Source organism: Cnephaeus nilssonii (genome assembly GCF_951640355.1).
Source record: "Cnephaeus nilssonii genome assembly, chromosome: 8".
Classification (NCBI taxonomy): domain Eukaryota; kingdom Metazoa; phylum Chordata; class Mammalia; order Chiroptera; family Vespertilionidae; genus Cnephaeus; species Cnephaeus nilssonii.
In genome coordinates this window covers 42892191-42914861 of record NC_137079.1, presented here as the reverse complement: position 1 = coordinate 42914861, position 22671 = coordinate 42892191, and the positions used below count along the sequence as shown (strand labels likewise).

At 42.8% G+C, this 22671-nt stretch overlaps 1 protein-coding gene across 1 annotated transcript in view; it reads left to right on the top strand.

Annotated features, from left to right (window-relative positions):
- Positions 1-2462: 2462 nt before the first annotated feature.
- HS6ST3 (heparan sulfate 6-O-sulfotransferase 3) overlaps positions 2463-22671 on the top strand; it is a gene marked incomplete at its 3' end in the record, with an annotated part of 698384 nt that continues 678175 nt past the window's right edge. Inside the window, exon 1 of the mRNA XM_079778744.1 lies at positions 2463-3635. Coding sequence (XP_079634870.1) covers positions 2908-3635 — 728 coding nt within the window. The 5' untranslated portion in view covers positions 2463-2907. The remainder of the gene's footprint in view (positions 3636-22671) is intronic.

The following is a 22671-nucleotide window of genomic DNA, read 5'->3' as shown; positions in this document are numbered from 1 at the left end:
CTCTTTGGCCCCTTGAGTGTGGCTCTTCCACAAAATACCACGGCCTGGGCGAATCTATTTTGAAGAAGTGGCATTAGAAGAAGTTTAAGTTTAAAAAATTTGGCTCTCAAAAGAAATTTCGATCGTTGTACTGTTGCTATTTGGCTCTGCTGACTAAAGAGTTTGCCGACCACTGCCTTAAAGCCTGAGGGAGAGGCAAAATAATTCAATTGCTCTATTGCAATTCCTTTGCCTCTTCCTGTCTCTTGACTCAAAAGGTCTTGAGAGGGAGAGAGGAAATTATGGGCTCTGTTGTTGATGTTCATTGGATTTTTTCAAAGGTGATTTGAACGTATTTCAGGGATATTAGTGGTTTCTAGTCCTGGCTCTGCTTTCACCTAGCTTTCCTTGGTTCAGTTTCATAATCTTTGAAATGGGATATTATGCTCCTCTGATCGCCTTAGAGTGTTGTTCTGAGGAGCAGATGAGATAATGGCTAGGAAAGTGCTTTCCACTATACAAATTGCCACCTGCACTCAGGTTATACATTTGTGTAACTAACAAGGTTATATTTATCCATGTGATAGCAAGTGATTTTATAAAAAATGAGAAACTTCTCAAATAAAGAAATATGAAAATGTGATAAATTTTTACTTTGCTAAAGCAAATGTATGTATTTCAAAATAAGGACACCATTAACTAGATGCATTTAGGGAATAATTGTTGGGTTTTATCGGGGTTTTGGTTCTATTTCAATTTCTTGCTTGGGAGAGTAGTGGGGTGCCATTAAAAGGATTTTAAACTTTAAATGAAAGGAAAAGAATCTAGTAAGCTTTAAAGAAGCGGATTCATCTTACCTCACACCTTTCTTACTAATGTAGGTCATACAGTATCAGGAAAAGCACTGGTTGTGGCTGTTTATAGAGTTGAAAAGAGGAGAGGAAGCAGAGGAGGGAAGCTTTGTTAAGGTGAACCCCCACCTGCCTAGAAAATGAAAAATAACCTCCTATGGGCAAGCCTTAGTGTCCCTGAAACAGATCTGGATCTTAAGTGATGGTTGCCAAGGGGACAGTCTAACAAATGAAAGAGATCAGCACAGTGTCTCAGGAAGAGACAAGTACCTCATAGATCTATCAGGAGGCCAGGTGGGAAAGTTGGCTGATAGGAAGGCATGGAATGCCAGGTGTGGTTGACCGGGACAGGCCGGGTAGCCAGGAGGGACATGATAGTATGGGCCAGGGGATAAAACTGCATTGTCTTGGTCTTCAATACACTGACACTCTCCACTTGGATCAAACAAGACCAGGAATTTATTCCAATTGATTGTACAAACATCCATTATCTGAAATACAGAAACATGCAAAATTTAGATGTTTGAAAAAAAATAAAGTTTTTTTTTTAAGAGCTAATTTATGTTAAGAAATACAGGTAAGTGTAGGTCTTATCGCCCACATTGGGGGGAAGGGGTGAGTCTTGCATATTTAGTACCTCAACGTGCATTAGCAGGATGAATTTTAGCAGGTGACCCCTAAGCGCCTCTTACTCTGTCAGTACTGCCTGGTTGTGGGAAGGGCTGTCTGGGCTGGAAGAAATGAACCGAGGGTTGAACACAGAGCCTGATTGATTCACCGTAGACGCCTAATGGACAATGGCGTCTCACCATGACTGGATGCTGGCTGAATAAAGTTGTAGAGTTGGACACACCAAGTTTGTAGTTAAGGAAGGACAGGGGAAAAAACTTGAGCACCAATGAGAATGTTTTGGGTAGAAATTAAAAGCTGTCTGGAGGCAATTTCCTCTGCGGACAAGGGACCAGCCTACTCATGTGAAGTCCTGTCCAGGAGAATCCACCCAGCGGTGTGCAGGTGTTATTCTTGTCGATAGGCCGGCCAGATTTCTCTCCACATTCAGATCCGGAGAGCAGCCACGCTCTCCTCCGGGGCCTCTCCTGGCTCCCTCCGCCTTTGCCTTTCTCCCAAAACCTCTCCTCCCTCGAGGCAGAAGGGATTCCCGGCGCCAGCTGCCACCTCGAGCCCCGCGGAGCGGCGGACTCCTCCCCTGGAAACTCCTCCGGGGCTGGGGGAGCTTCGGCGCATGCTCCGTACCTTGGGCAGGTTTGTGCTGCGGGTAGCAGGGCTCCTGTCACTCCGGCTGGCGGGTTGTGGCGGTGCCAGCCAGTGTGTGCGAGTGTGTCTGCGTGCCCGCGCCCGGGCACACCGACCCGGAGCAGCGGGACTCCTCTCCCGGAGAGGCGGCTCTGCACGGGCGGGCGCCTCGCCGGCAGCCGCGGCGGGGGCTCCTCCGCAAACTTGCGGCGGTCGCCGTCCGCCCTCGCGGCTCCCGCGCCTCGCGATCGGAGGGCAGAGGCTCCCGCGCGCGTGCAGAGCGCGGTGCCCGCGGCCGGCCGTGGCGGCGGGGCCCGGCCGCGCCTTCGCCCTTGGCCCGCGCCCTGGCGAGCCTCATGCAGCCCCCGCGCTCGCGGCCGCAGCTGCCCGGCTGCCCGGCTGCCCGGGGCAGGTCCAGGACCGGAGCCGCTCGACCCAGCGCCTGAGCGCCCGAGCGCCCGAGTGCCCGAGCGCGGGCGGCGGGATGCCCCGAGTCGCCTGAGAGCGCGCCCCGCGCCCCGGCGGGAGCCAGAAGCGGGCCGAGCCGGGCGCTCCCGGGAGCGCAGGGCGCCCCACGCCGCCGCCGCCGCCACCGCACTCGCCGGCGCCCGCCTACCCGCTCGGTCCGAAGGCCCGGCTCCGTCAGTCTCGAGTGCCGGAGTGCCGCGGGGCCGCCCGCCAGCCGCTCGCCTCGGCGTCCGTCGGGGGCATGGAGGAGGAGAGGCGGGCTCGGAGCCGCGCCCCTGAGTCCCCGAAACTTCCGAGCGGACGCCGGTCCGCGCCGCTGCCGCCGCCGCTGTGCCTGCCGGCCTGAGACGGGACCATGGATGAAAGGTTCAACAAGTGGCTGCTGACGCCCGTGCTCACTCTCCTCTTCGTGGTCATCATGTATCAGTACGTGTCCCCCTCCTGCACCAGCTCCTGCGCCAACTTCGGGGAGCAGCCCCGCGCGGGGGAGGCCGGCCAGCCCGCCGCCCCGGGTCCTGCCCGCCGAACGCAGGTGCCCCTCGAAGAGGGGGAGCGGCGTCCTCAGCTGCCCCCGCCACCTCGGGGGCCGCCCGAGGGGCTTCGGGGGGCCGTGGCGCCCGAGGACGACGACGATGAGCCAGGGGACCCCGAGGAGGAGGAGGGAGAGGAGGAGGAGGAGGAGGAGGGAGAGGAGGAAGAGGAGCCGGACCCCGAGGCCCCCGACAATGGCTCGCTGCCTCGGTTCGTGCCGCGCTTCAACTTCACCCTGAAGGACCTGACCCGCTTCGTGGACTTCAACATCAAAGGGCGCGACGTGATCGTGTTCCTGCACATCCAGAAGACCGGGGGCACCACGTTCGGCCGGCACCTGGTGAAGAACATCCGGCTGGAGCAGCCGTGCAGCTGTAAAGCGGGCCAGAAGAAGTGCACCTGCCACCGGCCCGGCAAGAAGGAGACCTGGCTCTTTTCCCGCTTCTCCACGGGCTGGAGCTGCGGGCTGCACGCCGACTGGACGGAGCTCACCAACTGTGTGCCGGCCATCATGGAGAAAAAAGACTTTCCCCGCAACCACAGCCACACCAGGTACCGTCCCCCTGCCCCGTCGGGCTTCCTGCCACCTCCCCGCCCTTCCCTCCCCAATCCCCACCGCTGGCCGCCCGGCGCCGTCTGGGCGGGCTGGGCTGGTAGTTCCCCCGGCGTCTCTCAGCGGTGGGGGCAGAGGCTTTGGGAGGGGGACAAGAAACCTCTGGATGGTTCCTTGGTCTTGAAGTCCCCCCCCCCTCCCCATCTTCACCCTCTTTGCTTCCCTCTCCCCCTTTCACCTTCAAATGTGTCCCAGGCCATTTGTGTGTCTCCTTCCTCGTGCCTAGCATGGTGTGGCGTCCCTCTGAGCAATGCTTGGAAAACCTTGGAATGGCCAGGAGGCCTGAGTTAGATCAGCGAGGTAGAATCTTGTACTTAACTTCTGTGAGTGGAAACCCAACCCAGTAAAAAAAACAGAGGAGTCGGGGTAGAGAGGCAGGGCAGGAGTTTTCCAGGTATGGTGAGGCTGAAGAGGAGTCTAAGTCCTCTGTAAGTGGCTCTTAGGTGGCTGCTCGCCAGCTCTGGAAACAATCCTCTTGATGACACTTTGAAGATACATGTTCAAATTCCTGCTCCTACCTTGATAACCCTAATTCTGGAAATGGTTTTTGTTGCTGAGCAATGCCAGGATTTTGAATGCTGTTCTCAGCAAGATTTCCACTTTCCCCCAGGCCAATCCATCAACTCATTCAGAAAGTATTTGTTATATGCCTTCCGTGTGCCTGGCAATGTGCTAAATGCTAAGTGGATACAAATATATAGTAAGTAAAATCCCTTCCTTTCAGGATAGATTGGCCTCCCCCCTCCCCCCTTTAAGTATGGTTACTGCTGAGAATTAGGAAAGTTTGACATCTTAATAGCCAATGAAACTGCTTACGTTATTAACATCCTTTGAGAGAGGCATGGGTTTAAGAATTTGGTTGAATGTTCTTTCTGCCCATTGCAATTTGAAGATTAATCTGACATGCTTGCTCAAGGGACTGAAATATTAAAAGCTTGGAACACTAGTTTATTGAAGTTTTTATCTCAAAGGTTTCAAACAATTTGGTGTAAGGAAATAGGAATTTAAAAACTCAAGCTCAATATGTTGATATCAGATAGCTTTTGCATTTGACATTATGGAAAAGCTTCATTTACTGGCAGCTACCCAGATTCTAGAATTCACCACCACTGAAGCATCTAATTCTACTTCATTTCTCCAAGAATGAGCAAAATTTCATTATGGGATTTTTTACTCTGGCAGTTTTTCAAATACTTTCTCTCCTCCCTGCTCCTTTCCCTGTTTAATGGAAATTGGTGAGAATAAAAAATAGTTAGACTTGGAATGAAGGCATTAGACTTCCTTAGTATATTTTATGGATATTTTACTTTTAAATATTTCTAATTGTGTAGTATTTTAGATCCTGCCCCTCTATTTTAGTTTAAGACAATTTCCCAATTAATTATTACTTCTATACTTCCTAACAAACAAAACTATTATTTCAGTGAGAGGGAATCTCTGCTGCGTTTTACCCAAAGTTGTACTTTTTGGACTTAGACCTTCATGTATTAATTCCTGAATGACCCCAAAGAGTTTGATAGTCTGATTCCCAGCTTCCATTTCACTCAAACTAGTGACTTTGATTATCACATAGAAATGTCTAATGGCCCTTCAGTAGGTATCAGCATTATTTTTTACTGATGTATATAAGTCGTAGTGAATAGGTTTAAGATTTTGGAGGAATTAGAGATTATGGAATCTAAAAATAATGGGATTTTTGCTTAATGGTGAAATGATGCTGCTGCTACAGACTCAGCATAGATTATAGCAGTAAGGTCTCACTTATAAAGGAAATACTCAATACCTCTGTCCTCTGTGATGTAGAAAAATGCCACCTTGACTATTTGAACATATGGTTTCTAATGCACAGTCCAATGCTTTTCTTTGTTTAGCAATGAGCCACAAACATTCATTTCTTCCTGATACTCAAGTTACTAGATAATCACCCTGCACTGATTCACTTATTTTGTAATTCTAATTTTTGTGTATATTTTTTTTTGGGGGGGAGCACTTCTTATAATCTTTCTTCTTTTTCTTTCTCTCCCTTTTCTGGTACTCTACTTTTCTTCTCTAGATGCTGTAGGAAGGAATATGTGAGGTGCCTTGCATCAAAAGCTATGGAGAAAAAAATTGAAGAGATGTTCAGTAGCATCTTCCTCACACAGAAGATTGAATTAGTTGTCTGTCTTTGGAATGTCTGTGTACGACATTCTACACTCAACTAGATTAGCCTGGATAATGGAGGGTACATTTCCACAATGCAAAATGGCAGATAATCTATTGCTACATAATGGGAACAAGGTTCTTCTTCAAATAGAGCTGACTCAAAGCCAAATCGAGAAGTAGAGCATGGTGATTTTTGTTTCCTAGTCTCTTTGCTTTTGGTACCCCTCTTGGGCACCCCATTCCCAATTTCCCATAGGGATCAGTGCTTTTGTGAGTCATGTAATTGGTCAGATCAAGGATTCTGGATTCAGATGGATATGGTTCCTGTGCTTACTAGCTGTACAACCAGAAATAATTTATTATTTCTGAGCCTCAGATTGTTCATCTTTTAACATAGGTAGCTATTAGTACTTCTATCGCAGAGGTGTTATGAAAACTAAGTGAGAAAATGCATTCAAAGTGCTTAACTTATATTCATAGTATAATATGCTGGTATAAAGTTATTAATATGCAAGTATATAGTAATACTTAGACATTAGTTGTAACTATAATAAGAATATTTTCCCTAGAAGTATATGAGGTCAGTTCCTTAGAGCTTCTTAGTGTAAATGGCCCCCAGTAATTTATAGAGATGCCATTTTATGATTTTTTTTATATTGAGACAGAATCCTAAGTTCAAAACACCAGAAATAAATGGAAAATTATGGACATTTGGGCATCAGCCATTGCAGGGGACAAGATGGGAAAAAATATAATTGAGTATATCTTCTGTTGGTGACACGAAACACTGTCTGGAATGTTGAGAGGAAGTGAGAGGTGGGAAGCCAACTCTAAAGGGAGATGCATAAGGCCCAGGAAGGAGAAAAGCTTGGTGGCTGGTAGTTTGGATCCAGCACCCAGGGCATTTCTGACCACCAAAATTGGTTAGAACAAGATTGGAAACTAATAGAAAGATGGCATAACTGAAGACCTCTTTTATTGTATCACTGAGGATTGCTTCCCATTATATTCTTTTGCTTTTTTTCTCTCCAATTACATGTTTCTTTGTTACAGTATGTTTTCCCCCTGAGCATACCTAGGTCTTTTGAAGACTCTTCTTTAGCATTGTTGAGTATGGATAGAATCATAACATTTTATGGCTAAAAAAGACTGGAGAGATATTCTTGTCCTACTATTTATATGGCGAGTTGGTAATCTAATCTTAAGGATGTGAAATGATATGTTTTTTTCCAGGGCACTCATGTCTTCATTTCAGTAACTTATGTCCAATGTTTTGCCTACTGTTTACTATGAAAAGTATAGTGGAGAGTGTCTTATTCACCGACTATGTGCCAGGCACTCTGAAGTTCTAGGAATACAGTTTTGGACAAACAATGTCAGCCCTTTGAGCTTAGGCTCTTAAGGAAAATAGACCTTAATCTTCTTTGGTAAGTGAGTATCACTCTAATTCTTAAATAATGCTGGAAAGAGATTCCATCCAAACCTTTTGTAGGGTGGAATGGCAATTTTTCTCTCTTATGACCTGCATTCTGTTGGTCCTATTAGAGTAGTTTGAACTGTATGAATATTGTATTAGACAGGACCCTCTGTGCTGCAAATGGTATAACAATAACACAAACTTGGTTCAGTCAGGAGGAATTATTGGCTTAAACCAGGCAATAGGAAAGGTAGGGGTAGAGTTGGTTTCAAGAATGACTGTAACTGGAGATTTGAAGTCTTTCTCCCCACATTCTTTTGCATATGGACCTCATTCTGTCAATTGGCTTATTCTACAAAATGGGTAAATGGCTGTCATATCTAATACCTCCACAAGCTGAGAGGGAAGCAGGTCTTGTCTGAGTTTCAGCTTGCAATATTGGGGAATGACTCTTTATAGTCCAGGTTGGAACTTGTGACTATTCATTTGAAGCAAATCAATTGGCCAGGGAGATGAGGTTGACCTTGTATCACAGATCCACCCCATGACTGATGTAGGTGAGTGAGTGTGTGTGTGTGTGTGTGTGTGTGTGTGATCACAAGAATAGCATAGACATGGCTCCTGGGTGAACCATTGGGTTCTTAACTTCTAGACCAGTGATTCTCAACCTTTCTAATGCCGCAACCCTTTAATACAGTTCCTCATGTTGTGGTGACCCCCAACCATAAAATCATTTTTGTTGCTACTTCATAACTGTAATTTTGCTACTGTTATGAATCGTAATGTAAATATCTGTGTTTTCCAATGGTGTTAGGCTCTACAGCAGCGGTTCTCAACCTATTGTCACCCACAGGTTGAGAACCGCTAGCAGGGTCACCTAAGACCATCGGAAAACACAGATATTTACATTACGATTCATAACAGTAGCAAAATTACAGTTATGAAGTAGCAACAAAAATAATTTTATGGTTGGGGGTCACCACAACATGAGGAACTGTATTAAAGGGTCACGGCATTAGAAAGGTTGAGAACCACTGTTCTAGACAGTCCTTCCAATTGTGTCCATTATAGGTGTACATAAATGAAACTTCAGTTCTCTTCTTTGCATTTTATATTCTATTTAGGACACATTAAAAAGTTAGAGAGAGAGAGAGAGAGAGAGAGAGAGAGAGAGAGAGAGAGAGAGAGAGAGAATTTGGTGTATGGGATGATGTTTCTACCAACTGAACCACACTGGCCAGAGCATACAGAATAAATTTTAAGTCAAGCTACAGCTCTTATTTATCTGTAGCATCTGGGAACCATGTCATATGATAATATTTAATAAGGAGATGGGAAAAATAAAGAGACATAAAAGTTGTCATTAAATGCTCAATGGAGGAAGATGTGGAAGATGGAGACTTGTTTAATATTTCTCCAAAAGACAGAACTAGCATAAGTGAGACAGGAGTGATGGGATAAGGATTTCAACTCAGAGTAAGAAAGAACTTTATACAATTTGTAACTGTCTAAAATGAGAATGAACCCTTTTGTGAAGTGGCGTGCTCCACAGCAGTGAAAACTTTAGACATGGATAATTAACTACTGATGTTGTAAAAGGAAATCCTTCCGGGGCCAACATATGGCCTTTTATTTTAAGGCTTGCACTCTAAGCTAATGGTATCTTCCTCCTCCCCTTTCCTGTCCCAGGCAAACAAAACAAAAATAAAACAAACAAACAAACCAATAGGATTATAAATGAACTAAACAGTTTTCAAGCATTTGTCAATATTTCTACCAAGGAAATTTTGGCCAAGCACAGTCTGATAGCATAGACTGTTTTATATATTCAGGGCCAAGAGCAATAAATAGGCCCTGTGTACTAGTATGTATGCTTAATAATAAGTGTAAAAAGGTAAGATGAGAAAATATAACACAACTTGCCACAAAAAACCATAACCACTTTGAAACATCATCTAGTTATTGCTTTTCCTTTAGACAGCAGGCTAAAATATATAAGGAGGCCACAGAGCTTTGTTTCAAAGACAATCTAGAATATTATGGCCCATACTGCTTTTGAGAGCATAATCTTTTTTGATGTCTCTTGTAATTAGAAATGTTGAACTGCACAGAAAGTTAATTTTCACCATCAGATTTGTGTGCGGTGTAGAAACTAAGGAGATAGGAGATTGTGCTGTCTATATTCCATATCCACTTACATGTTCTCTTAATGTATTGCTTCTGGTTCAAACCACCAATATTTGCTGTAAATCAGAAGGAGGTTGAATTAAACCCATTTAGTTTTTTGAATTGTGGAAATAAGGGTGGGAGTGGTAAATGTAATAGGTGGTTTATTTTTCTGCCTTTTTCTTGCTGGTTACCTTGGAATTTTCGGAAGGGTTGATTTTAGAGAAATATGAATGTTTATGTGATAATTGGAAGGTAGGTAAATTTAACCACTAACAATGTAGATTTGCTTTATCTTAGACTCTTATATTATTATTCCCCAAAGCTAATTATTATCATCTCATTTTGACTAAGGACAATCAGAGGCTTATGTCATTTGAAAGTTATTTATGCTTGATAATGAATTAAACAGGTTTAATTGAGACTGGCAAATCCTAATGTGATTTTTAAGAGTCATGAAATAAATTAATTATTGGGCCAAGAAATAGGTTTAGTATGAAAACAATTAAATGGGGAACCCAAATTAGTATTTTGTAGTAATCATTTATCTTGTTTTTGAGTTTGTTAAATTATGGATATCATGTATATATTCTCTGTTGATATTAATTGCCTGATAATAATTTTATTTTAAGTATAGCTAAGAATTTAACTATCTATTGGGAAGTCTACTAAACATTTAACTTAGACAGTGTTATTGGTTTATATCTTCCTCCAGCAAATATAGTTGCTCAGTAAAACATATGTAAAGTTCCCAGGACAGAGACTGACATATAAAAGATGCTCTAGATTACCTTGTAAGAACATCAGCATAATTTGACAAGATGGTGGTTTTAAAGATGGAATTATTAAAAGCTTTGTATCATGACTCTCTTATTTCAGGTACAAATCTTTTATAGTTGCCTTCCATAATTAACAAGATATCAACTCTCCCGATTCTCTAGAACAGAAGTAAAAGTAAGCATAGATACCAGGGCTTGTTGGATCATTTGAAAATGTTGTTACAAATCAGAAGTTTATAGACTTGCCTCTTGGGAAGGCTAATCTCATCATTCATTTTCACTTTGGAAAAAATAGCCTAAACGGAGAGCATGGGAACTTTGAAGTAGGATGGGAGGATGAAAAAGTATAAATGTAGACTCTGGATCACTATTGGTCTAAATTAGATTGTCGAGGTCGTTGTGGCTAGAGATTGTGATATTAGAGAGCAACGGGAGAGACCCTGAGTTAGGAAAAAAGTCCTCATGAGAAATTGGAAGAAATCAATGACAAATTTATCAACCACTGAAAATGACTGAAAATTGTAGTGATGCTCAATTTGTGAATCTAATTAGGGTAATGTTTAAGAGCATGGACTGTAAAGTCAAACTAGCTAGAGTTTAATCTGGCTCAACCACTTACTGTCATTTAACCCTGAACAAGTCAGTTCCATGCTTCATACTTCAGTTTCCTTCTCTGCAAAATGGGAGGAATAGTACTATTTCATGTTGAATGCCACAGAACCTGACACATAGAAGAGTTAGCTATTATTTTCTCATTGGACTAATCTTATATATGTTCTTGCTGTTTTGTGTAAAAATAAAATGATAGATAAACCTGTACTATCCTTTTTGAATCTGGAATTTTTCATCCTGAATGATGCAAAAATGAATTTTTAAACTTTTAAAACCATGAATGATAAAAGTAAATGTTAATTGTTAAGATATCATGAATACTCAATGGGCACTTAATGAATATTATTGAATGGAAACTTGTTGTCTTTCTTTTCTTCAGCATATCATTATATTTTCTCTTATGGAAAATTAATGAAACAGTAACAAAAATGTTTAAAAACACATACAATTAAATTAATAAGTGAAGCAATCCTGCAGTGAAATTGAATTGGTTGCCTGTGGGCACATAAATATTTGTAGTTCATTGCTATGATTAATATCTTACCATGCTTTTATTGCTAAGTATTGTGTCATTTGTTGTCAGAATCTTGCACTTAACACTATGTTCATGGTTGCTCGTGCACTCTAGTTTGTTTATAAACATAAGAGGGTAGAAATGCTAACCACCTTGATGTCCTCCATATTTATTTGTTAGGTTTTACAGGGTATTTCTCTCAAAGAATTCAAGGTTATGGATGTCTGACTGTAAACCTGGATGATAGTTTCCATATTTTGTGTGCCTTAATTATGAATTTGTAGAATTTTATATGTTTACTTCAAAAATGAAAACATAGACCTAGAAAGATGAGTAAACATGACTTTACAGATAGATATGCAGTAACTTAACCTGTGTGTGTAAATTTCAAGGTAAGATCAGTATAGTACAGTAAAAAACAAGGTGACATACCATGGAAGAGAGAACAGACAGTGAATGCGGAGTGTAAATTAGAAGGATGCTACAGAGGAGGGAGAGAAGGACAAAAGTAGTCAAGGTGAAGAATGAAATCCTAAAAGAACTGAATCAGAAAGAAGGTAATAATGAAAGTAGAGGTCAGAAATTTATCTTGTGTGCAGTGTTTGTCTCATTAGTACATTTATGGGAAGTAATCAACTATCTAGGAGGCTATCTGACTCAGAGGGCTGGTGTATTTAAATGCTGCTAATGCTCTTTTACATTCTTTTTCAGTATCAGGTTGCTATGTATTAGTCAGCATCTTGACAGTAAACAGAGGCACAATCAGGTATTGCAAAGGGACTAGTTACAGAGGTATGGATGGGGTAAAGGCACAAACATTGGACCTGAGATACTTCACAACTAGGAATAAAGGGAGACAGTTAACCTCCCTGGGGTTAAGAGACAGAGGGAGAGAACCATGTTGTCAGCATCCACTGTCTGCTGGAGCCTGACAGGAGCTATAGTCTCCATGCTAGGAAGGACTTCCCCATAGGAGCTGTTTGTAGAAAGCAGCTACTGCCGGAAATATAGAGATGAGGCACAGAGGAAGGGGTAGGGGAGGGACTTTCTTGACACTTTCACCTTCTATCCATCCATCTCTTCCTACTGTCTTCCTTTGGCTGAATCCATCTGGAAACTAAAGGACAAGAGAGCTACTTGATACATTCCATGCCAACAACAAGGCAGAGAAAGATGGAAAATGGAGGACGGAAATGGAGAATAACTAGCACAGTGCCTTAAAATAGTTTGAAATTTCTTCTAATTCATTTATGGATGCCTCGTTCAGTTCTACAAATAAGACATACCCTTTCTTTTAATATATGCACCACATGTTTTCTGTATGGACTGTTAAGTCTCCACCTAAAGAAAGGTGAATGCAACAGGACACTCAGCTCAGGAGCAGTCACCACTGACAAGGGACTTTTTGCTGAGTAATAAAAATAATGCTAAATTTGGGTGTTTTGTCATGTAAGTACCCTAGAGTCAGCTGGTAATAGTGACAGATTTGGGCAGTTAGAGCTGTATTATGATGCATAGTATACAGTACACATTTTATATTACATCTGTGTATAGTATTTTATGAATTTGAAATTATATAACAGTATTAGTTAAAGCATGACAAAATAGTTTGCAAAACTGGCTGTAGTTGGCAAAAGCGTATTTAGAAAATAAGATGCTTTCTGTAGCTGGATTTTATTCCAAGAATATTTAGAAAATTAAGAGTAATAGGTTTGCAGTTTTAAGTCTCTGAAGGCAAAAGGTGAGAAAGAAAAGGCATACTACGTTTGAAACAATTCTAATATTTTTAGTTTAAATGACTTTTGAAACACTATTTCCATATTTAGTATAGGGGAGATAAGAGATGCTTGAAAGTATGCATACAAGCAACTTTCAGTGTAAAGCATTATGAATCTGGAATCTTGTAACATTAGATACTGAAAAATCTATAATAATAAAAGGGTAATATGCTAATTAGACTGGATGTCTTCTGGATGTCCTTCCTGATGAAGCTGAGGCCCGAGGGAAGCCAGCCCTGGTCCCGGGTGCCGGCGGCAGCGGGGGAAGGAAGGCCTACTCTTGCAAGAATTTTTGTGCATTGAGCTTCCAGTAGTTAAATAAAGTTGATATCTGAAGAGGCTTAGCACAGGGAACTTGATACAAGGACTATCAATAACTGCTTTAATTCAAAGAGTCAAAATGCCATGAGCAAAACAATTCAACATATGTATTTGTAGATGACAAAACAATATTCAGTGCATCATCCATACCAAGTACACCTGTTGGGATTGGTACATATGTGTTAAGTTCATTTCTCCCAGGCATCAGAGGGGATTTGACTTGCTGGGAACATCACCCATGAAGAGCATACAAACTTTCAGCTGTCTTCCCCATCCCTGCTCCCTTCCCCCCAACTACACCCTGCCTACAGCCTTTGCACACAATCCTCTCTTTTTGTGACATGGCTAGAGTCAGCAATGTGCTGTAAACCCGAGGATCACCTTCATGTCCTTGCCTCTATGAAAGTTACTTGCCATGGTAAAATTGCATCAGGAATTGTTTTCTGCTGGCTGTGAAAATTATTAGCTCTAAGGAACCTGTACTCCATTCAACTGGATTTAAGTCCAGTTCACTTAAAGAATCTGGGAGAGATGTCAGAGAAGGTTTTCTTTCCCACAGAGCTTTATTGAGTTTGTCATTGTGCCTTTTGTATATGCAATGAAAGAGGTGGGTTAACAGACAGTTTTAATTCTAATATTCCCATTAACAAACATTCCAATCAATAGGCCTATTGATAAATAGCAAACATTTTATGTATAAAATCATTGGACAACATGAAGGAACTTAGGTATTCTGGAGGTGTCAAATTTATTTTCTGATATATTTTTTTCCATTTTTTAAGTTAAGGTATTATATGTGTACATATCTTACCACTGCCCCTCCCACCCCACTCCCATACATGCCCTCACCCCCCAGTGTTTTGCGTCCATTGGTTATGCTTATATGCATGCATACAAGTCCTTATCTTCGGTTGATCTTTTATCTCCCCCACCTCTCCCTAACCTTCTCGCTGTAATTTGATCGTCTGTTTGATGCTTTACTGCCTCTGTATCTATCTTTTTGTTCATCAGTTTATAATGTTCTTTATTATCCACAAATGAGTGAGATCATGTGGTATTTTTCTTTCATTGACTGGCTTATTTCACTTAGCATAATGTTCTCCAGTTCCATCCAGGTTGCTGCAAATGGTAAGAATCCCTTCTTTTTTATGACAGCATAGTATTCCATTGTGTAGATGTACCATAGTTTTCTGATCCAGTCATCTGCTGATGGGCACCTAGGCTGTTTCCAAATCTTAGCTATTGTAAATTGTGCTGCTATGAACATAGGGGTGCATATATCCTTTCTGATTGGTGTTTCTAGTTTCTTAGGATATATTCCTAGGAGTGGGATTACTGGGTCAAATGGGAGTTCCATTTTTAGTTTTTTGAGGAAACTCCATACTGTTCTCCACAGTGTCTGCACCAGTCTGCAATCCCAGCAGCAGTGCACGAGGGTTCCTTTTTCTCCGCATCCTTGCCAACACTTGTCGTTTGTTGATTTGTTGACGATAGCCATTCTGACTGGTGTGAGATGGTACCGCATTATCATTTTGCTTTGCATCTCTCGGATAATTAGTGACTTGGAGCATGTTTTCATGTGTCTCTTGGCCTTCCTTCTGTCTTTCAAAAAGATTTTATTTAGGTCCGTTGCCCATTTTTTTATTGGATCATTTATCTTCCTTTTATTGAGTTGTATAAGTTTCCTGTAGATGTTGGAGATTAAACCTTTATCAGTGATAACATTTGCAAATACGTTTCTGATACATTTTTAATCTAAAAATATTTGTCAACTATCATGGCCCTATTATTTGCCTTTTAAATTCAGACTTAAGCCTACAACACCACTGAAGATAAATTTTTTTTGCTTGGAAAGTTTTATTCTCCAAGTTCCTTATGTGTGCTATAAAGAATAATTAATGTAATGAAAAAATCAATATTGTGTATAAATTATTTAGGCTTTACTATCATTGTAATTTTCTTTTCAGCACCTATTGATTGGCAACAATTCATTTGTTAATTTCTTCCTAATAAGATATTCATTGTATTAGGTCTGTAGTAGTGCTGTCCCTGCACTTTCACAAATAAGTCATGAATTACTAATGATACATGGACAAGTTAACTTACTAGTGAGTGCTGTGAGATGGGAAGCAGGCAAAGGGGAGTCATTTGAAATGCTGTATAGAGACATCGTGTAACCAGACAACTGCTGGTAACTAAATGCATTGATTCTTGCAAGATATTAATTTGTATTTTAAAATTTTATGTGTATTTATTTTTCCAGTTATGTATATGTTTCCTTTTTCAAGTTAATTTTTAAATCCAAAAATTCTCTTTTATTGGGGGAATTGGGGATGGTCATTCCTAACTATCTGTAATAATGCTCTGAATGTATTTTTTACTAATGCTGTTTTGGCAGTTGTCCACTCAATTACTTCAGAGGAGTGGGAAATATCTGAGACCTTTTGGAAATGCAAAGAGATCTGAGTTCAATAAATCAAACTGCCAAAATTCATGGCAAAGAGATCTATTGCATCAGCTAATTTGGACCAGAGAAGCAACTTGGTATCCTAAAAAGAGCTTTAAATTTGTGATCAACAACCACAGTATTTGAATCTAGGCTTCCTCATTGACTTGTTTACTTATTTATTGTGTGGCTTTCTTGCCAAAATTTAAGTTTCCTGAAGATGTGACTGTTTTGTTTCCTTCTGTATTTTCAGTTCCTAGAATAGGGACTATGAAAAAAGGGTACCATAAATAAATTCACTAATTTATTGGACAGTTTGGATAAGAATATTTGTCCTATTTCCTTTTTTACAGTTATTGTGGTTTAAGGAAATGACTATGAGGGCACTTAGAAAGCATAAAGTACTATACAATTTTAAATTTACATTGGTAGTGAGAAGCCTTTTGAAATAAAATGGAAAAGGAAGGAAAGTTGGATTTTGGAAAATGCAATGAATATATAATTTTTATAGAGTTTCAAAAATTGGAAGTGACAAAGATGCAGTTGAAAGATAAAGCAAAATACACATTCAGCTCAATTTGTTAGTGTAATGACCAGTCTCTTTTAAAACAGGATGTAATAGATCATAAAAGGCTTATCAAAAGGCATATGTCATGGAGGGTCAAGATGGTGGCATAGATTAAACATGGTTCTTCCCTCTACTCACAACCACATCAAAAAAACAACTAAGCCAACAAAACAACCAGCATTCACAACCATGTGAAATCTGTCTGAATTCTGCCTTACAACTAGAGAATTAAAGAAGAAACCACATTGAAACTGAGATGGAGACTCAGAACTGGCTGATCTGACACCTACGTGTGGCATTTTTTTTTTTTTTAATCAGGAGGGATACCTCAGTTACACAGGTCCCCATGAGGAGCAAGGGGTCCCAGCCTCACACCATACCCCTCAGCCCAGGGTTCTAGTGACAGGAAGAGAAGTCCTCATAACTTTGGGCTGTGAAAACTAGCAGGGTTTGTGGTTGAATTACAAGGAGACTGCTGGAGTCCCAGGCAGTTCCTCTTAAAGGGCCTACCCATGGACTTACTTGGACTCACTCCCTCTGAGATCCAGTGATGGGGCAACAGCTTGAAAGGATATAGGGACATACAGGGAGCAACTAAATTGTCTGGCATCAGGGCAAGAGCTGGCAGGGAAGCTTTCTCCCAGAAAAATGTGCTCTTTTGCTAGACCTCTCTGCCACAGTGCCAACAGGCAGTCACCATATCTGAGTCTCCATCAACCTGGCTTACAATGTTCTTCTTGGTGACCCCCTCCCCCCAACTTGCAGGCTGTTTGCAGTGCCCTTTTCATATGAATGGTCTGTCCTGACTCAGGCTTCAGACTTTTCTAAAAACCTCTCAAACAAGCAGGAGCTGGCCTCAGCATGCCCCATACTTCTTGATAAGTGGCCTCAGGCCCAGCACTAGCAGCAACTGCCTAGGTACACAGCTTGGCCTCTCCTGGGCACCTCCAAACCCAACACAAATAGCAGCCATCTGCAGATTGCACTGTAGTTCAAGCCAGGTGGCCCCAGGCAGGGCACAAGCATTAGCTAACTTTGCACCTCCCAGGAGGCCCCAGAGCAAGTGCACCTGATGGTCAGATTCAGACCATGCCAGATTAAAACCCTACCACATCCATGAGTGACACACTCAAGGGATGGACTTGGTGAGCACCAAAGTATCACTGAAGCAAGTCCTGCTCTGTAGGGCAGTCTCCTGCATAGCAGCTTTTCCACTGTTGTCGCAGCTGGTCCTCACAACCGATTGGTCCAAGGGTCAATCTCTCCCAGTGACCCCAACAGCAATCAAGGCAATCAAGGTACAATAGGACAGTGCACACAGCCCACACAAGGGTGCACCTATATTGCCCAGCTCAGGTGACTGGGGAGGCTGAGCCACTGGGCCCTACAGGACACCTACTAATTCCTAGAGACATAGCAGCTCTACTTAATACATAGAAACAAAGACAGAGAAGCAGCCAAAATGTAGAGACAAAGAAACATGTCACAAATGAAAGAACAGAAGAAATCTCCAGAAAAAGAAGTAAATGAAATGGAAGCAAGTAAACTACCAGGTACAGAGTTCAAAACTATGGTTATAAGGATGCTCAAGGAATTTAATGAGAACTTCAAGGAACTTAGTGACACCATCAATGACATAAAAAAGGACCAGTCAGGAATGAAGGATACACTAATTGAAATGAAGGATAATTTACAGTGAATCAACAGTAGAATAGAAGATGTTGAGAATCAAATCAGCAATATGGAATATGAGGGAGCAAACAACACCCAATCAGAATAGCAAAAAGAAAAAAAGAATCCAAAATATGAAGATAGTGTAAGGAGCCTCTGGGACAACTTCAAGTGTACCAATATTTGCATCATGGGGGTGCCAGAAAGTGAAGAGAGAGAGCAAGAAATTGAAAACTTATTTGAAAAAATGATGGTAAAACTTCCCTTATTTGGTGAAAGAAATAGATATACAAGTCCAGGAAGCAGAGAGTACCAAACAAGATGAACCCAAAGAAGTCCACACCCAGACCCATCATAATTAAAATGCCAAAGGTTAAAGACAAAGACAGAATCTTAAAAGCAGCAAGAGAAAAGTAGTTAGTTACTTATAAGGGAGCACCCATATGACTGTCAGCTGATTTCTTAACAGAAACTTTGCAAGCCAGAAGGGGGTGGAAAGAAATATTCAAAGTGATGAAAAGCAAGGACCTATTTTGGCTGCTTCTCTGTCTTTGTTTCTATGTAAAAGCTATCATTTAGAATTGAAGGTCAGATAGTCAGATAAAGGGCTTCTAGACAATAAAAAGCTAAAGGAGTTCATCATCACCAAACTGTATTACATGAAATGTTAAAGGGTCTTTAATAATAATAATAATAATAATAATAATAATAATAATATAAAAATATGAACAATAAAATGGCAATAAATACATATCTATCAACAATTGAATCTAAAAATCAATAAATGAACAAGGAATCTAATCAATAAAATAAACTGATGAATAAAATAAGAACTAGAGGCATGGAAACATAGAACAGACTGAAGAATCTCAGAGGTAAGTGGGGAGGGGAGGTGGGAAGAGACTAACCAAAGATTTTATATGCATACTAGAGGCCTGGTGCACGAAATTCGTGCACGGGGGGGGGGAGGGGTTGTCCCTCAGCCCAGCCGGAGCCTTCCTGCAATCCAGACCCCTTGGTTAGGGTCCCTAGGCCTGGCCGGTGATCAGGGCCTATCAGGGCTTTCCTTCCCCCGGCTGCTGGCAGCTGACCCAGCCCCTGCCGCTGCCACTGCTTGCCATCTGTGCAGCACTGCCCCCCATCCCCTCTACCGGTCACCTCCCTCTATGGGCGACAGGCGTGGGGTTCGATCACTTGGCTGGCCTTGGCCTCCTTCTGTGGGGTGATCGCTGGTCTGCCCCACATACCCACCACAGCATCGCTGGCCAGTGGCATGGCCTCCCTCTGTGGAGTGATCGATCGCAGGGCCCCAGATTGATCACCCTGCAGAGGGAGGCCCCACCCACCCACACTGCCAGCTGGGTGGCCTGGGCCTCCCTCTTTGGGGCGATTGATCATGGGGCTCCGTGATTGATCGCCCAGCAGAGGAAGGCCCTGCCCAACCGGCTGGGACTCTGTGATTGATTGCCGTGCAGAGGGTGGCCTGGGCCTATTACGCTTTTATTATAGACGAGAGGCCCAGCACACAAATTTTGTGCACGGGTACGGTTTCTAGGCCTGGTCTGCGATCAGGGCCATCCTTCCCGGCTACCCACAGACGGCCCCAAAACCTGCCGCCACGCACCCCTGGTTCCCCTTTTGCTATACGGTGATCAGTGCCTGACGGCCGGGGGAAGGGACTGAGAGGTCAGCTGTTACTGCCTGCTCACCAGCCCCGCCCCTGCCATGGGTTGCCCTCTGTGTGTGGGGTGACTGGCGGGGTGGGGGCCTTGGCCTGGCACCACCCACATCCCCCGCCACCCACCCCCAGTTCCTTGTTCATCAGTAGGTGATCAGAGCCTGCTGGCCGGGGAAAGGAACCAAGAGGTGGTCAGTGCGCCTCATAGTGGCTGGTCCAGCAGTCGTTCTGATCGTTCCACCTTTAGGGTCAATTTGCATGTTACCCTTTTATTATATAGGCTATGCATTACCCATGGACACAGACAATAGGGTGGTAAAGGCCTGAGGTGGGATGGGATTTGGTTGGAGGGGGGCAATTAAGGGGGAAAAAGAAGGACATCTATAATACTCTCACCAATAAAGATTTAAATTAAAAATGCACACTTCTTTTCCTTAGACCATCAGAAAACTTTTTTACCAGGGATCTGGCACAGATCAAGGTATAAAAGTTCCTTTTTTCCATTGCTTTACCTTTTTGAGGAAGTTATCCTAAAATTGATGTTTTTAGTTTTATATTCAGAACTTTATTCATTATTTTCATTTGACAGCTATACATTATAGCTACCTGGTTAATATGTCCTGAAAGTGAGCTAAGAATGTAACTCTTCTTTATTTAAGCTGATTTAGGATGTGCTACTCCACTGTGCTATTCAGCACATATTTGGTTTTGCATTTACTTACGACGAAATCAAGAAGTTACTTTAGAAAAAAAATCTTTCAGAATCTAGTTTATCCTATCTAATAAAAGAGTAATATTCAAATTGACCGTCACTCCAAGACACAAGATGTCCGCCCCATGTGGTCAAAGATGGCTGCCCCCATGTGGACACAAGATGGCCTCCACAAGATGGCCTGCAGCGGAGGGCAGTTGGGGGAGACCAGACCAGCAAGGGAGGGCAGTTGGGGGGGACCAGGCCACCAGGGGAGGGCAATTGGGGGGGACCAGGCCTGCAGGGGAGGGCAGTTGTGGGCAATCAGGCCAGCAGGGAGGGCAATTAGGTTGACTGGGCTGGCAGAGGAGGGCAGTTGGGGGAGACCAGGCCTGGAGGGGAGGACAGTTGCGGGGAGGGGACCCAGGCCTGCAGGAGAGGGCAGTTGGAGGGGACCAGGGCTGCAAGGGAAGGCAGTTGTGTGTGTGTGGGGGGGGCGGCCTGCAGGGGAGAGCAGTTAGCGGTGACCAGGCCAGCAGGGGAGGGCAGTTAGAGGTGGCCGGGCCAGCAGGGGAGGGAAGTTGGGGGTGACCAGACCTGCAGGGGAGGACATTTAGGGGTTACCAGACTGGCAGGGGAGGGCAGTTAGGGGCAATTGGGCTGGCCGGTGAGCAGGTAGGCATTGATCAGGCTGGCAGGTGAGTGGTTAGGGGGTGATCAGGCTGGCAGGCAGAAGCGGTTAAGGGCAATCAGGCAGAGGCAGGTGAGCGGTTGGGAGCCAGCAGTCCTGGATTGTGAGAGGGATGTCCGACTGCCCAGGCAGTCGGACATTCCTCAAGGGGTCCCAGATTGGAGAGGGTGCAGGCTCGGCTGAGGCACACCCCCCTCCCCCATGCACAAATTTCGTGCACCGGGCCTCTACTGTTACAAAAGAGATCTATCAGAGAATAATTTTGCTGAATAATGAGCTGGTTTTCATTTGTGAGACATGCCTGGTCACTTCCAAGAGGATATACACATTTGCGTGGGTGAAGACCTAAAAGTCTTGGGCTGAGGTGGAGTCTTGGATGAACTTTAGTACGCTATGAGATGTGTGATGACTGTCAGTATGATGTGATCCAGAAGAGAGGGGGCATTATCATTTATTGAACTCTTTATGTTAACAGCAATCCTATGAGGCAATGTAGAAGTATCCCCATTTTACACATGAATAATTCGTGTAGGATGCCATCAGCTGCATTTAACAAAAATTCAAATTCAAATTGGCTTAATAATAAGACATTTCATATCTCATAACAAGCCCAGAGAGAATTGGTTGATTCTTTCAGATCCAGTGAAGCAGAGAGCAAAGACTATAAGTTCTGAAGCCCAACTGTGGTTTTAAATCCTGACTCTGTCACTTTCTGCCTTGTAACTTTGCACAAATTGCATGACTTTTCAGGGTTCCATTTCTCAATCTGTAACAGTGATGAAACGTTTACCTGGTATTAGTGATGAGGGTCTTCTGAGTTAATGCACACAAACATTTGGAAGAATATCTGAGGCATAGTAAGCACTTATTAAATATTAGCTATTGTTATTTTATGAAGGACCCAGGTATTTTCCATATCTTCACTCTGCCATCTTGAACTTGCTGACTTAGGCCATAGGTGGCTTCTTTTATGGCTGCAAGAAGGCTACAATTGTTCAGTTGGCTGCAGAATTTCCTGGCCAAATGGACCACTAGGCCAGAAAGGGTCACATTCTCATTCCTAAGCCAATCACTGGCAATGGGTATGGGACTCTAGGATTTGTTCTTTAAGATGAGGATAGGGTTACACTTCCTTGAGTTCCAAGTGGACAGCAGAACAAAAAAGAAGTTCATTCAGAAAGGGAAACGGGGGTAGGGGGCTGGGGGAGTGTATGTTGGAGAGGCTACCAATAATATTTCCATCCTGTTTTAGAGAGGCACATAGGATTAAACTATAAAGATAGATTTTAAATCCAGACCTCAACTCCTAAGTTCTAGCCTGTCAGTTATACTAATTTACTTTTATTAAAAGTCTGGCATTTCTTTGATTGGTCAAAGAATTGGAATTACTCATTTATTCTTTTTTTTTATTCATCCCTTTGTTGGTTCAGTCAACTTTAACATATATTTCTTTTTTTTTTTTTTTTTTAATAAACTGAACTCCACTGCAAGTTACACA